Source organism: Festucalex cinctus, chromosome 19 (genome assembly GCF_051991245.1).
Source record: "Festucalex cinctus isolate MCC-2025b chromosome 19, RoL_Fcin_1.0, whole genome shotgun sequence".
NCBI lineage: Eukaryota > Metazoa > Chordata > Actinopteri > Syngnathiformes > Syngnathidae > Festucalex > Festucalex cinctus.
The window spans coordinates 11,903,947-11,921,542 of NC_135429.1; the positions used below are offsets into that span (position 1 = coordinate 11,903,947).

The 17,596-nt window shown below is 41.2% G+C and overlaps 2 protein-coding genes across 6 annotated transcripts in view; both read right to left on the bottom strand.

The window, feature by feature from the left end:
- LOC144007951 (uncharacterized) overlaps positions 1-12,611 on the bottom strand; it is a 31,349-nt gene extending 18,738 nt beyond the window's left edge. The window contains exons 1-5 of one of the 5 annotated variants that reach the window (XM_077507946.1): positions 12,337-12,611; positions 12,043-12,184; positions 9,857-9,892; positions 8,824-8,977; positions 6,128-6,213 (exon numbers count right to left, since the gene is read on the bottom strand). In XM_077507946.1, the coding sequence (XP_077364072.1) occupies positions 6,135-6,213; positions 8,824-8,977; positions 9,857-9,892; positions 12,043-12,136 (363 nt within the window). In that variant the 5' untranslated portion in view covers positions 12,137-12,184; positions 12,337-12,611 and the 3' untranslated portion in view covers positions 6,128-6,134. The other 4 variants (XM_077507945.1, XR_013280474.1, XR_013280473.1 and 1 more) reach the window with 4 other exon arrangements.
- A 19-nt stretch (positions 12,612-12,630) lies between these two features.
- hoxa1a (homeobox A1a) lies at positions 12,631-14,663 on the bottom strand. The gene is made up of 2 exons (XM_077507944.1): positions 14,042-14,663; positions 12,631-13,382 (listed from the first exon to the last, which is right to left on the bottom strand). The coding sequence occupies exons 1-2, from the start codon at positions 14,652-14,654 to the stop codon at positions 13,003-13,005; spliced, it is 993 nt and encodes a 330-aa protein (XP_077364070.1). The 5' UTR covers positions 14,655-14,663; the 3' UTR covers positions 12,631-13,002.
- Between the last annotated feature and the right edge of the window lie 2,933 nt (positions 14,664-17,596).

A 17,596-nucleotide genomic window follows, 5' to 3' on the forward strand; every position in this document is an offset into this window, starting at 1 on the left:
CAACTGATGCTCTATTTCAGTTTGTCACATCTGAGTCCGAGGCACATTTCAATGCATGCTATTGAAATAAGATACTGTATGTCAGCAATAAACATTTGGGGTAAGGGAAGGTCACACTACATTAGCATTTTCCAATTTTCTTTACTTTTTGTGTGACTCGTAGCTGTGTTCTGAAAAATAACTTTTGCATCGTTCTCTGTGTCAGCTGTTTATTATCACCGTGCACTACATTTTGTACAACATCCTACTGAATAAGATGAGGGTCCACACAGAGGTCATCTTTCCCTCCAGAGAAATGTGAACTTCAGTGGCGAGCTGCCACTTTTGCATCTAATGCGGCATGTCACAATATTGCCGCGTCTGGCGTTAACTTCCTCTTGGAGGAGGCTGCTGAGCCGAGGTGGGGGCGGGAATATCGGCAGAAGAGCTCCAAGTTTAGCATGCATGTCAGAGCCTGGGGACGCTCCCTGAGCCAAATGCCAGTCTATAGATCGCGGAGGGGACTAAAGATCACATCATCGTCCGCCCGGACATTGGTGACACCGGACGGCGGACGTGGGAGAGAGGGTGGACCGAATGATCCCTGCCAGGACGAGCCGTTATAGACAGCCGCTGTCATTACAGGGCAAACATGTGCACAATCCCCTCCCCACACACACCCGTACATAAGGCGTGATGGCGACGTTATAGACAAGTGCTGTCATTCCAGAAGTCTCTATGGAGCTAAAACGATAACGACCACTGGGGGAGGAAGAGGGGGGATGAAGATGGGGGCGACTGGCCACAGTGTCCACTTGCAAGCAGGTGAGGACGTGTAGCGCATGCACTCTGAAAAAGTGTTGGGTCAAAAATTACACAAACTGGGTCAAAAAGGGAACAAGTTACTTTTTAGGGTTATTCAAGTAACTCAAAAAGTTGCGTCGGTTCATTTTTCACTTAAATAACCCATAAAGCAACCCAGTTTGTTGGGTTGTTTTGTGGGTTATTCATTTTGCCCAAATTTTGGGGCAAATTGAATTAACCAAATAAATTGAGTGAAAAATGAACCAAACCAACTTTCTGAGTTATTTCATCCAAAAGGTTGGGTCATTAAATAACCCACAAAACAACCCAATTGGTGGGTCATTTTGTGAGTTATTCATTTGACCCAACATTTTGGGCAAATTGAATAACCCAATTAATTACCCCACCTTTTGGATGAAATAACAAAGCTAGGTCTGTTCATTTTTCACTCATTTTGATTGGGTTATTCAATTTGCCCAAAAAGTTGGGACAAATGAATGACCCAATAAATAAGCCAACAAATTGGGTTTCTTTCTGGGTTATTTAATGACCCAAATTCAAAAAGTTGGGTTGGTTCATTTTCCACTCATTTTGATTGGGTTATTCAATTTACCCAAAAAATTTGGGTCAACTGAATAACCCACAAAACAACCCAACAAATTGGATGGCTTTATGGGTTATTTAATGGCCCAAACTTTTGGATGAAAACTTAAAAAATTGGGTCGATTCATTTTTGACTCAATTTAATAGGGTTATTCGATCTAACCAAAAGGTTGGGGCAAATGAATAACCCAATCTTTTGGAATAAATAACTCAAAAAGTTGAGTCGGTTCATTTTTCACTCATTTTGATTGGGTTATTCAATTTGCCCAACAAGTTGGGTCAATTGAATAACCCACAAAACAACCCAACTAATTGGGTTGTTTTATGGGTTATTTAATGACCCAACCTTTTCTGATTAAATAACTCAAAAAATTGGCATGGTTCATTTTACACCCAATTCAATTGGGTTATTCAATTTTCACAATAGGTTGGGTCAAACGAATAACCCGCAAATCAAGCTTAGAGAGGAAAAAAAAAGAAAACAAAACAAAAAAAAGGCTGCTTTGTAGATTATTAATTTAATTTGCTTAATTACTCAAAAAGTTGAGTCGGTCCATTTTTAACCCAATTTGTGTTATTTTTGACCCAACCTTTTTGAGAGCGTGGGAGAGGTCAACACCCAGTTTGTACACAGTAGTAATCCGACAGATGACATACGAAGAAGTCATCTAAATGTTATATAGTTTGTGTCAAGGGATTTCGGTTTCCGCAGAAGACTGTGCGCCTCTCACGCTGACTTTAAAAGGAATGAGAGGAGCCACCAACATTGGCCAGGAAGCAAATCGTCCGTCCATGCACAATGGCGGAAATAGATTTCTATTCCAACCGTGTGATAAAATACCAAAAGGGATAAAACTCCCCCAAGCACATAATTAGACCTCACTTTGCACTAGACGAGTCACAGCAACATAAATACATGCTAAATTTCCCATAATGCAAGTGGTGTAGCGTCTGTAAAATGTCTCCTCTGTTTATTTAATTTCATTTTGTACTTAATTGATGTTCAAATCCAACCATTCTGCCCACACCAATGTTGTGCTACACTGTGTCCTGTTGCCAAGCAGTTGCCAGGCAACCATCAGAAAACAGCTACGGTGCTAAACTAAACCAACAAGCTACTGGAATAATCTTTTTTGTAAACCAGAGATACCAAGAGTTGTATCCGTCTTATCATTCAGTCTTTATCAGAAAGTAAGCATACATTGTTCCAAAACAGTTTAACAGTATTTGTAGAAGATGAAAAAAAGTGTGCCACGTTTACACTTATCAGTGGTCATTGATATCAGCATCTCATTAACGTGTAAATAAGGATTTGCAAAGAAGTGGTTGTTGACACCGATGAAGCATTTGAAAGCGTTCCACTTCACATCAATTTGTCTGGATTTGTGCAGATCGCTTGTGTGAGATGCAAATCTAGACCGGTCCTCGCCTGAAGGGGACAGGCAGGCAGTCGATCAGTGCATACTTTCAGGGCGCTTCTCACACTCCCACAGTGGGATGCGCTTCAGGGCGTGGACCAACGACAGGCTTTGAGTTACACTACAGAGCCGCTCACCTGTCACTGAAACATCTCTTTCAATCTCAACACAACCTGCTTTTGAATACACAGCGGCTTTACAATTGTGTCATCACTGGTATCGGATCTCTGATTGGCAACTGATTGCTAGACAAAATATTACAAACAGCTCTGATTACACCACAGATAATAAAGCTAGAAAATTCATTATCCATGTCAATGTCAATCAAAAGTACCTGCATTTTTTTCCTTCCAGCCCTCTCATTGGAACTCAGTTAATAGTGCAGGTGTACCTAATTATTTGACTAGTACTGGCAAATATGGGTCAAATTGCCAAAAATAATAATGACAAAAGTGTGCTGCTAGTTTGGAATAATGTGACTTCAAAGCAAAAAGTAGTTCTAAAAGAAATATCTAACTACTGAGTAACGGTACTGAAAATTATAGTTGGTTTTACATTAAAAAATAAAAATAAAAAATATGGACATTGGCTGCATGCATTAATATACTTTTATACTTTTTAAATAAAATTATTAGTTTTATTATTTTATTCATGTAGCACCTTTCTACCACAATTACACATCCACAGCAGTAGGTGGCAGTACCAAGACAAGGCAACTTTAGCCACAACAATTGACCTTAAATTAACTTTTTTTTTTGTTTATGCACATGAAGCAGTACAATGGGCAATGATGATTAATAATATAAATATGTGATTATATTGAAGACATCAATGCTGACATTTTTCCATCATAAAAAAATAAACGAGTTCTGCTACATCTTTAGATTTTTTTTTTTAATCAGTATGTAAAAGTAAACCAAAGGGGAACAAATGCATTAATAGCACTTTGACTTAATTTATCCAATAAATTACTTGAATAAATGCGGCCTGCAACTAACTACCTCTAATGATTAGGATTTTCCTGTGTGCAACTGGATGGTAAGTGAGCGCATTTGTCACCTCTTGTAAATGACCATCAAAGGTTGAGCGGACCTATTTTGTGTTAGTTATCACACAAATTGCAGCCTAATCCCTCCCAGATTGTGTTTCCAGTGAGCTCGTGAGCGCCATTGCTCTCCCTGCAGACAGGTGGCTCACAGGTGAGCTAAAACATCCTGACAATCACGCTATGATCCAAACACTCGCAAACATGAAGACATTTCATCTTAACTTCTTTTCTGCCCTGGGCATTTTGCGTTTGTATCTGGGTGTGTAGTAAGCGACTGTAGCTTCTTTTTTTTTTTCCTTGCCTGCGATATGTTAGCAATTACGCCCTGGAGGCTATATGGCAACACGTGCTGCTTCAGCCGTCAGGAGAACAAAGCCTCAGGTCCTCGGTATCAAAGTCTTGGCTCGGGCTGCAGAGTGTTATTGACAAGAGTGCTGCTGGCGTTGCAGTTTGGAAGTAGAGGCCATGGTTCAGCTGTGTGTGTTTAAAACAGCCTTGCAAAGTAACCAAAGGCAAAACGTTCTGGTGGAAGCAAAATGTCGGAGGCCTTTGCCAAGGAAAGATTTGATTATATTTGATGTGTTGCGCAAGATAAATCATTCACGCTGGGGGGTAAAAATGCACAAACTATTTTCATGAAAATGTTTACCGAACTTCACTAGTTACAAAATTACAGTAGATACACCAGCACAGGAATATATCAGCTAGTTTGGCCTCATTAGTGACATGCAGCTATCCTACTAGTATGCCAAAATTGCCCCTACTTGGATTGGTTATTTAAAAAATAATAATAATAATAAATAAATAATAATCGATTGATCGACAAGTAATTGATTATCAAATTAATCAACAACTATAAAGAATGGAATAGTCGTTTGATGGCATTTTTTTATTGAAAATTGTCCAAATCCTATGATTTCGTCATATGAACAGTAATTGTACATTTATGTAGTCCTTCATGGACGAAGACCAATTATCTTCTGTGTTTAATCAAAATAAGACATTTGCAAACATTGTACTTTGGAAAACAATGAGTGAACCTGCAACAGTACAACCTTTTTTTTTTTTTTTTCTCTAAATCACTATACAAATATGAAATACGAAATAAACACCATCCATCCAGCCATCCATTTTCTTAACCACTTGCTCCTCACAAGGGTTGCGGGGGTGCTGGAGCCTATTCCAGCTGTGTTCGGGCTGGTTGCCCGCCAATCGCAGGGCGCACAGAGACGAACAACCATCCACACACACAAGCACACCTCGGGACAATTCGGAGCGCCCAATTAACCTGCCATGCATGTCTTTGGAATGTGGGAGGAGACCGGAGTACCCGGAGAAGACCCACGCTGGCACTGGGAGAACATGCAAACTCCACTCAGGAAGGCTAGAGCCTGGACTCAAACCGGAGTCCTCAGAACTGGGAGGCGGACGTGCTAACCACTCAGCCATGAATTTTCTAGCTTTATTTGTGGTGTAACAGTAATTAGGGAAAAGATATTTTGTAATGCACTTTAATACAAAATTAAAATGAATCCAATTAATCGATTGAATAATTAATAGATTAATCAATTCGAAAAATAATCGATAATGACAGCACTCGTTAGATTAATCAATCAGTGGGTCAGAAATTGGCCAATCCGATTGGTTATTGCCCTACCAACTTTATTGGTTAACCAACCAACCAAATTTCACTCGTCCAACTGGTTTGCTGACTGTGGCCAAAAGGTTAGCGCTTCAGAGGTTAAAGGTTCAAATCTGGGCTCTGGACTTCCTGTATTCAATTTGAATGTTCTCCACATGACCAATTTGGATCGCTTGGCCCTTTAACCAATATAAATTGCTTCACAGATAGATGGGTTCTTTTAACCAAAGGGTTGATCGGACACATAACTACCAACTAGATTGGTCAAATTTAAAAAGTTTTTGGTTGACTTGACAAATGCGTTTGTCGGATAAGTCGTGTACAGGAGTAGTAGGAAAAAAATATTACTGTACTATTAAGATAGTCACCCTACTAGTGCGCCTGAATTGGGGAAAAAAAAAAAGACTTGATTGAGAAAGACTGAATATCAACGCTTTTGAATTAATGCTCAAAAGGTTTGCTACAACTATGGAACATTTCTACATACTAATAACATGCATGTCTACTAGTGCACCTTTCAAACCTCACCTTTCCAAATAGGGGCAATTTAATTTTTTATTACATCTCACACACGTACAAATCACACACACACGCATGCATGCATGAAAGTAGAGATGTCAGCGAGTACTCCACCTCTTGCTCAAGGGCACCCAGGAAGACTTGAACCGTGACCCTTCAACTCCAAAGGTTTCTCAGATGAAGCAAGCCGCAATCTCTCCCTAAGAAAACGGAAACTTGTTTGAGAGATTGTCATAGCAACGCCAAGGCCACCCATTTGGTTTGTTTGCAGTGCTTCAACTACAAGGCCATGCTTGAATGAGACGGCGTAGGTGCGTCCAAAACATCACAAGTGACTCATTTATTTTCTTGGGTTTTATTAGGTGAGATGTTAAAAGCAGAGGTGGCAAATTCATAAATTAAAAACCCTGCCGCAGTTTGGCTTTAGCCCCTTGTGCTAGCTAGCTAACGTCCTAGCAGGTAAACGAGCACCAGGGAGCTAGCTAGAGAGCACACTAGCTAGCACCTGTGGCATCCTGAGGTGCTTTAGCATTTCTTATATTCACTTTTAACCAGATGTGGCAAATCCAAGTCCAAAAAGTAAAAACCCTGTCAAAGTTCGTCTTTAGCTCCCTGTGCTAGCTAGCTAGTTAGTTCTCTAGCAGGTAAACGAGCACCCAGGGCGCTAGCTTGGGAGCTCACTAGCTAGCACCTGGGGCCAAACTGTGTCAAGGGTTTTTTTTTTTACTTTCTGGACTTGGACTTGCCACCGCTGGTTAAAAGTGAATATAAGGAACACTAAATGACCTCTGGATGGAGATGAAACCATTCTCTTGATTTCCAAGGGTAGAAAGCTTTTTTTTGTATATGGTAAAGTGGCCCCTAGTGGCCCTTAGCATGTGCTTCATTTCTCAGTATTATGTTCTCTTTTTGCTTGAATGGACTCTTCTCCTCTGTAGCATTTTGCCGGCGAAATGACACGTCGTCCCCTCACAAAGGAAATCTATGGAGATGGATGGAGGACCGCGCTACTGTTTTCCATTGTGACCGACAAAGCTTTTCCTTCGAGGGTGTTGGGGGGAGGGGGGCACGAGCCTGAGAGAGGAGACAGGATGAACAGCCTGTTTGTCAGGTGTTGTTCCTCACATTAGTCATGTAAAAACAAAGAGATCCAAGGAGCCACGACCGACACAAAGAGCATCCAGCCTCCACTCGGTGTCACCCGATCCCCTTCGATGCGAATGTGCGGCTGGATAAGTGTGCGCGAGTTGTTTGGGCGGTGGTTCGGGGACGAGGGCGCCTCATTGGCTGGCCACGCTTGGGTCAAGCCAAGGTCAGGACGTGCGTGATGGATGGAGCTGGAGACGTTGTTACCCTTCTCCCCATCCTCTCGCCACTCTGGGCCTCAAAGCTGATAATAAAGCGGCCCGCTCTGTTCACATGTCTTTGTGTGGTCGCGTCGGGCCGGGCCGGGCCGGGCTGCTTGGTGGAGGAAGTTGGCGGCAGAAATCGCAGGATGATCTACAAGGTGAGTTGTGGACAAGCCAGTCATCTTCTAACACCTAACTTCTGCTTGCTTCCCTCTCTCATGCTTTGCTGCTAGCAATCGGCATACATTTAAAGCCCAAAACATTAGCATACAATAAATATATTACATTTTAAAATGTAACATCCTTGAATTGCACCCCATGCATCGAGATGTCAATTCATCTTTAAAGGGATACTTGACTCATTTAATTATTTTCAACAGTAAGAAAATTGAAAATAAATACATAATGTATTAAACTTTATTATTTTTCATGAACAATTTATACCTTTAATAACTCATTTCGCCACTTCCTGTCGACTAAAGATTATGTGATCTTCAGTTGACAAGTGGCAAAATGGGTTTTTAAAGGTATTAATCAAACATGAAAAATAATGAAGTTTTCAAATTAATTCTGGGCAAAATATTCACTTTTTACTGCTGAAAATTGCTAAATGAGTCAAGTAGCCCTTAGGTATAAAACCGTTTGATATTACTGACGATTTGTTATTTCTTTTAAGGTAATTTTTTGACAGCAATATGTTCTATGCAGCCACACTGGTCTAAATATGGCATTCTGGTTAATATTGCGTTAGTGGAATATGAGTTACGCAGTAAAATCCAGCCGTTTTTAATCCATTAGGGCGCGGCCATTTTGCCACTTGCTGTCGACTGAAGATGACATCAATGTTGTTCAGGTCTCAGGTAACAACCAATCACAGCTCTGCTTCAGAGAACAGATGAGATGTAATTGGCCGTCTCCTGAGCCATGAGCAACTTTGATGTTCTTCACTCAACGGCAAGTGGCAAAATGGCCGCCCTCTGAGATGGATAAAAATTGGTTGGATTTTGCTTCATAACTCATATTCCACAAATGTAATATTAATCAGAATATCATATTTAGACTAGTGAGGTCACATAACATCATTGTCAAGAAATGTTTAAGGCGAGTAAAGATACCAAGTATTGAGACCGATTTCCAGCCTTATTTCAAGGTACTCGCAACATGTGGCCATTTTACGATGAGGAACTAGAAATTAGAAGATGGATAGAAAAATTGTCATTAATTTCAATGCAATACAATTTAAGGGAAAATTCTGTATTTGGATTTGTAGGTTTGTTTAAAATGATTTCATTGTTTTCTTTGGGAAATTTTGTGTATCAAAAGTACTAGTGGTATCGGTGACGATTCAAAAGAATTTGAATCTTCTAAACCAAAACCAATTTTCAGATTCAAATTGGGGTTTTTTCTTACACCGCTAACAATAATAAGAACAAGAAAAATCATTAGATGGCGGAGATGTACCTTATGCAAAGAAGCCAGTGATCACATGATGTCATCTCCGTCGTCACCTTCTCCTCCATCTCTCCCTCCATCATACTGTCAATGGCTGTATAGGCTGGCCCGGCTTTATCGGCACGCCGAGACGCACATCTGTCGATGGAGGAATTCATTTTGGCTGTCAATCACAACAGGGGAGTGGTCAATGAGCGCACATGTGCCAATATCTCGACGACCCTGATGACTGACTTGTGCCTTGGCAATTTTTTTTTTTTTTTATCTTTTAGCTACCTGACTAGGAGACTCGCAGTAGAAACTTTTTTGCACCTTTTGAATTGCTTGTAGGTGTGTGAGAAAGGGTACGGACGGACGATATGTTGTGTGGAGTTGAACGTGCAACATGAATGGCCGCAGATAACATGCCTAGTATGTTTATTCATGCAGCTTCTATAATTAAAGCTTAGCTCCAAATTAAGCATGTGGTGCAGATGTGTCAAACTAATCTTGAGTCTGGGCCATATTTTGCTTTTCCTTTGCGATTGTTTATGGCTTCCCTTTTTATTGTTCTGACTGTGAAAAAACAAATTGATGAATATAAAATGGATAAAAGAAGTCTACACACCGCTGTTCAAGTCCCAGGTTATGGTGAAACAAAATTAAACCTTTTTTTTTTTTAAATAAAATCAGCATTAATGTGGCCTATAACGTGCAACTAAAAAAAAAAAAAAAAAAAAAAAAAAAAAAAAAAAAAAAAAAAAAAAGTAATATAGACCGTGCAATTTTGAATACATAATGTGTACATAATTAGTCAAACTTATTGGAAAGTAAAAAATAAAATAAAAAATTTATTAATAATAATAATAATAATGCATACCTATTGCAATTTGTATACATCCAAAGTAAAAAAAAACAAAAAAAAAAACGTTTCCACAATGACTTTGTGGTTTTCTTGAACAACAATAAGAGACTATTTGCATTGATTCAACCTTTGCAGATTACCACGACCTGGATAACTGAATCTCCATACATATAGAAGCATATAATGCTTTATGCTTACCCAGCAGGTGGAGTATTGCGTCAGCTGCCCTTGACACTGAAAAAGAGCAACAACAACATTCAGATTATAGCTAGCTAGCTCAGACAGCTACCTAAACTAGCTTGCCAAATTAGCTCAAATAGATACTAAATACATACAAGATTAGGCTACGTCCAAATGTCCACCGTTATCCCCTAACATCGCAGCCACAAAAGTCTCATAATATACAGTAGTAACCTTCATAAGAGTTACCTAATTTTGTTTGGCGATATGGACAGTAAGCTAACAACTTGCGCCTCGTCGCAAAGCCTATCGCGTGACAAGTTAAGCAATCAAGACGCACCTGTCTGCTTCCGCTGTCACACGCATGCGCCATTTGCATTTCCTGTTCGCAGTGTATGAACATGCTCTATTTTTCAACATTTTTTGTGGGTGATTTATTTATTTATTTTTTTTAGTGCGCAAACTGACAGACAGAAAGATAACTGATAACTTGTAAGAAGCTATAAATTTCACACTTTTATTCGCTGCCGTGATCCTTACAGGCTCGGGCGAAACTGCAGGTGTACCTAATCAAGTGGCCAGTGACAAAATGGAAAATGAACACACACATACATCAAAAATTAAATAAATAAATAAATAAATAAATAAAAACGCCTCCAAAAAAAAGTTTAGGAAAGTAAAAGACCCAAATGCAGTTTTTAAAGATATATCTTCGTAAAAAAAAAATGATGGGAATTATCTTGGTGTAGTGCATTAAAATAACACATAATAAACACATTGTTCTTGCTGCAATGATTATCAGTTTGTTTTTTAATTATAGGCTATAATAAATACAATTTAATTTATCATTTGAGCCAATTATATAACTTTATTTCAACATGTTTTAAAAGCTTCTGGCGATACATAAATAAATGTACATCTATACCATGCTGTAATATGGGTAATGTGGATTTTTTAAATTCATTGTCTGATTTGATATATTTTATCAAATGTCTGCTTGGAGTTCAAACCACATCAATGTTGAGTCTTAAAAACACTTCCATCAAAAACAGGGCAAGTCAACCTTTAATCAGGCCTCCTCTATAAGACTTTAATGGTTCATCTGTCATCGTATTGGTGGAGCCTATAATGGGAACCATCGGCCGCATCAGTCATGTTGTGGAAGTGCAAACTAAAAGAATGTTTCTGTGGGACAGCTCGCATCCACTCTGCTGCGGTGTTTTGGTCAAACAGGTCCTCGGAGGTGGACTGTGACTTGTTGTTCAGGTGCTTGTTTGACCAGTGTGGTCTGTTGTTTGGGCCTGAGCGTGTGTGTGTGCGTTTGTGTGTGTCTGCTGTGACAACAAACTCGAAGTGTGACCGTGGGATGACCCGAGGCTTTCTTTTGGGGGTCAGCTGCTTTTCCAATTCACTCACTTGGCTCCACGGGGCCCCGGAGAGAATTAAGTCAGTGAGGCCTAAACTTCCTAAAAATAGTTTCAGAATACGTTTTGATTTTGATTTTTTTAATCACTATTGGTAACGTGGCATATTTTTTGTTTATTTGTAAACACTTTTTTTTTCGAGAGAGAGTTGTATTTTTTTTTATTTAAAAATAAACGTGAAATCGCAAATGTATTTGATTGTCAAGTTTCAACGAAGCGAATGAGTGATATGGAGAACTAATCAGCAGTTGAGTCACTAGTTTTTAGTTTATTTAAACTGTACATTTCCAAATATATTTTGACCTCGAAAAAAAAATGGCGACAAATATCGTAAATGCATGACTAATTCGTTCGGTATTAAAATCAAAATTAAATAAGATCGAGGCCCACAATGGGGAAACTTTTAGATTTAAAAAAATAATAATAATAATGATAGATTACATATTTTAAAAAAGGATTTCCATACAAATATTACTCGTAAATTTAAAAGCAAACACGTATAATAATAGTTCTTGAACTGGTGCCTATACCGTTCTAAAATTGAATTATAAAATAATTATAGGCCTAATAATAATTATTATATAATTAAAAAATACATTATTTGATATACTTTTCATGATACAGTTTTTCAGACCGTTATTCGAAATAAATTAGGCCATAAAACAACGCGGTTGCTGTTAAAAGCGAATGTAATGTTATTTTAAGCATTTCTTTTTCACAAACAATAAATGCAATATTTGAAGTTTTTAAATGGCAATTAAAAAAGACAGCGGAACTTACAGCCTTGCGTGTTTTTGCTGCAGGTCCTCACAGCTCCAAAGGAGCCGATCCTGCAGGTGGATCCAGGTTCAGGTGAACTGCGCTCATTAATCATGCTTCTTCGGGCGCTTTTTGCCCTTTTATGGGAGGATGGACTCGCATGCTGCACGCCAGGAATTAAAACAGTTTTAAAGGGGGAAACGAGGGGGCAGATAAAGGGTGCATAGAAAAGAAGGGAAAAGAAAGAAGCAAGCAGAGTATAAGTATACGAAATCTAACTTTCAATGAGTTTTTAAAGGGATGCGGCGTGAGCACCTCTGCAACATTTCACCGTCCTTCTTGTCGCTATTGGCATGGATGATGACACTTCCAGGCAAGTTTGGGCGCTGAGGAGCAGACTCTGACAGGGCCAGTGGGGCTACATCCTTGTCGATATCCTAACCTCCATGTTTGGATCAATACTGCTTATTTTTGCGTCTCCAATAAGGTTGTCATCGCCAATGACAGCAACAAAATAATGTCATTAACTCTCACGGGAGCACGCATGGCTTTAACCACAAACATGACGTCATTGTGCATTTAAAAAAAAATAACAAATAACACCACGTGAATAGTAAGAGGTAATCTCACTTTAATCATCCGTATATGACTGACCCGTAAACGTTTGAGGTGTTCGGTTAAATATACAAACAAATAAGCCTGCAGCACGTGCCAGCCCAACTGATAAAACTCAGCATTCCGATAACACGTGAACGCACCATGCAACTTCTGCACAACACTTTCACACAATGTGCGCAAAGATATGGATTATGATTGTTGTCACTTTGACACATTTGAGGTAAGGTCCAAAGAATGAATACTGCACATTTTCTGGACAGATATAGAAAAGACAATTACGTGGTCCATTTTGCTTACATGTCCAAAAAGTGCACGAGTTCCTCCAAAATGTCCAAAGTTTATCGCGAAGGAGGCAAATGACTCTTAATTGGAGCAGTAAGGGTCGGCCCCAGTGGAGGACCCCGCGGAGGAAGGAGGGGAGGGGGTCGAAGGAGCCGAAACCGACTTCTCCGACGCCACGTCGTCCATTTTCTCTTGAAGTCGCTCGCCGGGGTCAGAGGGCACGGCCTTGACCGGGAGCAGCCCTTCTTTCTCGCGCTTCTTCTGCTTCATCCTGCGGTTCTGGAACCAGATTTTCACCTGAGTCTCATTCAGCTGCAGCGTGGCTGCGATCTCCACGCGCCGCGCCCGCGTCAGATACTTGTTGAAGTGGAACTCCTTCTCCAGCTCGGTTAGCTGCTTGGTGGTGAAGTTGGTCCGCACAGTGTTGGGCTGACTTCCGTATCCGTAGTCACCTGACCTCCCTAAGCCAAAAAAAAAAAAAACACCATGGGAATTTTGAGGACAGGAATTGCTCTCATTAGGTACACTTGGGCAATTAACCTCCATCATAATATGACGTGATTAACTCAGCACAGTTTAAAATTATATATGTTAAGTGCAGTTTGGTAGTAGAAAAATGCACCATCAAGACAGTTGGGTAAAAAATAACACAAATTAGTCAATAAGAGACCTACTAAACTTTTTTGGGTTATTTATTACAAAAAGTTGTGTCGAAAGAATTAATAACCAACAAAACAATCCAAAAATTGTGCTGCTTTGTGGGTTATTAATTTAATTTTTTAACAACTTTTTGGGAGTAAATTATTAAAAGGGTCGGTTCATTTTTCACACAGTTCAATTGTTTGTGGGTTAGATATTTGACCAAATTTTGGGGGGTATAGATTAATTAACCCACAAAGCTTTTGTGAAGCTTGAATAAAATAATTTCAAAAGTTGGGTCAGTTCATATTTGACCAAATTCAGTTGGGTTATAATTAACCCAAACAAATAAACCACAAAATAAGACAAAAATAGGTTAATTGTGGATTAATAATTTAATTTGTTTAAAAATCAAAAGTTGGGTGGGTCCATTTTTGACCTAACCGTTTTTAGAGTGTGTCTGACGAGATAAGCGACCCACCTGTTTTGGGGGGATTCCTCTTGACTTTCATCCAATCGAAGGTCTGTGCATTGGAAGCTCCCTCCGACAGAGGGGAGCAGCATCCCTCCAGGTGTGCCGGGTGCAGAGGGGACAGAGGGTTCGAGCACCCTGGGAAGGGGGTGACTTGCTCGTGCCCGCCTCCGTAGGCCGGGTGGCCATACTGCAACTGACCCAAAGGGGCCGCACTGTAACCCTGGCGATGCTGCGCCACCACTGACGTGGAAAGGTTACCCGAGTACACCAGCGGGCCGCACTGTGGGAACCCCGCGGTGGCGTCTACTTCCTGGTTGAGCGCGTAATGGTTGTAGGACGCGCAGAAAGTTTGCGAGCCGTAGCCGGAGCCGTAAGCGAGCCCCAGGTTCCCCGCGGGGGGCTGGTAGGAGCCCGGTTGCTGGTGCTGGTGGGGGTGGGGGTGGCGGTGGGTGTCGTCCGGGGAAGCCCTGCTCGCCATGAAACGCTCATCCGCGCCGCAGTTGTTCACCGTCACCGCGCACGACTGGAAAGTTGTAATCCCGTGATCCGGGTGGAAAGCTCTCACGGAACACGACCCACCCTCACTGCCCACTACCGAATAATCTAAGAAAGTGCTCATTGTGGCATATTGGACCCATGCAGGGAGCGCCTGGAGCACCTCTGATCTCTCTTCTCTTACCCCGAGTGACCGTGCCAACATTTACCTATCTGATATCAGGAGGAGGGTGGAAGGAGAGGGGGGGGGGGGGGGGGGCTGACCGATATCAATGAACGGGCGTGGTCACGTGGGTCGGGGTCAGCCAGTGAGACACTTGAGCTTATCCTCTCAGCCGCTGACAGATTGCTGTTTGAGTGGCTATTTAAATTCCAGCCGCTCGTCGATCAAGGTGACGCATCACGCACTCGCGCATTGGCCGAGCAAACAATGAACGCTGGGCGGCAGACGGTGGCGGACGGCGGACGGGGTCGCATGCGTGCACGAGGGGCGCTCTGTGGAAGCCAAGGCTGGATGCGTGAACTCTGACCTCAGGTACAAGTCTTTTTTTTTTTTCCTTTTTTTAGGGGAGGCAATCGTGCATGATGTCATTAAATTGTGTCTAGAGGAACTATTTTCTTCGGGATGGATGAATGTCTCAATGTGTGTCACTGCCAGAGGCTATCAGTGTCCCATTCCGATGCCAAATGTTTCACGCTTTAACACTGCGAGGGATTTACTCAGCAAATATTGTCACAGCGGGGCAGAGGGGGCAAATGTTTCACTCCATTGACACCCAAAAGAAGCCAGTGGAGGATAATGTTGGACTTTGTTTCCTCATTAGGTTCACATTTATCTGCATATCAGCGTTGCTGCAAGGTGAAAGAAACTACGAGATGTGCTAATAGAATGTGCTATTAATTCGGTTTCCTCTCAGGGTCAACTCTGAGTTAACTTACACGTGTGTATTCATTATATTCGCCGTGATCAAATGATGTGATAATGCGCGGCCAGCGGCGGTGCAGCTCGCGCGTATCGCCTGCGGGTTGATTACCCTGTTAAAAAGTTCATCAAATAAAGCTGCTGGGGAAATAAATGAATGGTTGTGAAGATTGTGCGGCGGGAAGAGAGAGTGGGAGTTGAGTGGGAGTGGGAGCAGACCGGAGGGCAAGCTCTTTACTGAGGAGGAAGGAGGGGGCGAGGAGGGAGAAGGAGGGAGGGGGAGGGCGCGTGAGAGGATCATTGGAACGGATGAGCGCCATTAGTGGTCAAATGTGGAATTACACCTCAAATGAATGCGGATAATTTTTTGTCAACATGTGTGACCATCTCCAAGAAAATAGCCACAAATGAGGACATGGAGTAGAATTGAAGTAGCGAGTCATATTGCACCTTCTTTGTATTAGTATATTCATTCAACAATAGACTCATTGAGTATTTATGTTTAAATATTCATATGCACACACATGCATATATACACATGTAAACAACCAGTACTATCGATCATGATCGGTCAATTTCCATGGAAAAGTAAGTGATCAGCACATGTCGATCAATACCTTTCATTCCCGATCGCAAAAATCGATCACCCGCAGCTCGTACTTTGCAGCCTTCAGCCAACGACCAGCCTGTGTGCAGTATAGCGCCCCCTCGCCCTTTACTTAACACTGCAGTAACCAGTAACCAGTAACTGAATCGGTTTGTGCATTTTCTGGACTCTCAATTTGAAATACAAGGGATGGAAGTTTGGATAAAATGTTGTTGTTTTTTTATCTGATTAATCGATTAATTGAAAAAAATAATCAATGTATTAATCAGTTCCCAAAATAATTGTTAATGAGAGGCTCTAAAATAGAAAAATGTGTGGCTAATCAATATGATCGGTATTGGAATCAGTATCGGTTAATCGGCAGCATAAAATCCTGATTGGAAATCATCCACACATATATACGCTGATATGATTTTTTTCTTTTTAAAGAGAAGATAAAATGCATGATGCAAACTTGTAAGCAAACCTAAGTGGTAGTCAATACTCTCGCCTTCCCTTCCCCCTCCCCTGTGACATCCCATCTGCAGCAGAGAGCATGCGTGGGCGCGCAGAATGGTGCATGTCAGAGGAGCCAGCCACCAGCAGGCCACGCAGCTCTCTGAGCTCTTTGTGTGAGCACATGTGTGCACAGAAAAGACGCGTTGTCTCGGAATGATTTGGTTATGGACACCAATACTGCGGGGCTCCCCCACCGCCATGTTGTTTTACCCTGCACTCTACATCTGTTTTAAACACATAAAGAAAGCACATACACGCACTCAGTTGATTATTTTTTTTCCCCCCTGGTCACCGATGAGCTGCTTATAGCTCGCGTGTTATTAAATCGATCGGTGCAACTGGTGGTTGTTGATTTGACACACAAAGTTACATCCCGATATTGAACCAAAGTGGGCTATTAAACGATTCCCATAAGTCAACTCAAGTGCAAAGCAATAGAGCAAAGCTATTCATAATCATCATATCGAATCCCAATATATCACCTGACGGCTTAACCAAATAATCCTGCATAGGAAATAATGGTTACTTTAATAAAATAATGCAAACGGGAGCACGTAAATTATACTAGCGGTCTGTTTTGAATTTGAGCTCCTGCAGCCTGCACAGACATGCAACTCCTGCGAGCCGCTGCAGGAGAGCCAGCCTGTTTAAACAGGCCATAAAAATGAATCATTGCCCAACGCGTGGAGAGACTCGGCCCCCTTTAAGCTAAGATATCGGGGGGGAAAACCCATACGAAAATGTAAGTGCGCTTGTATTTGTGAACATTAAGTCACAATTGGGCTCCTTAATGTTCGTCCCATTCATGCCACCGCGGTGATTTATGAGGTCCTGCAGGCAAACATGGCTCGGCTGTTTGCTTGCAAGCATGCACCGTGTCAAGAGCTTGGCCATGCAAAATCAAAATACTGCTGCATTCAATTTGATAAAGGCTTTCAATGTTAAAGAAAAGTTGGAAACAAATTTGTCTATTTGGAGCATATATATATTTTTTTTAAATTTCTAAATCATGCTATGGGTTATTTATAATCATTAACAA

Coding starts and splice junctions, on each gene's coding strand:
- hoxa1a (XM_077507944.1), bottom strand. CDS start 14,654: ATGAGCACTTTCTTAGATTATTCGGTAGTGGGCAGTGAGGGTGGGTCG. Junction 13,383..14,041: donor GAGGAATCCCCCCAAAACAG/GTGGGTCGCTTA, acceptor TTTTTGGCTTAG/GGAGGTCAGGTGACTACGGA.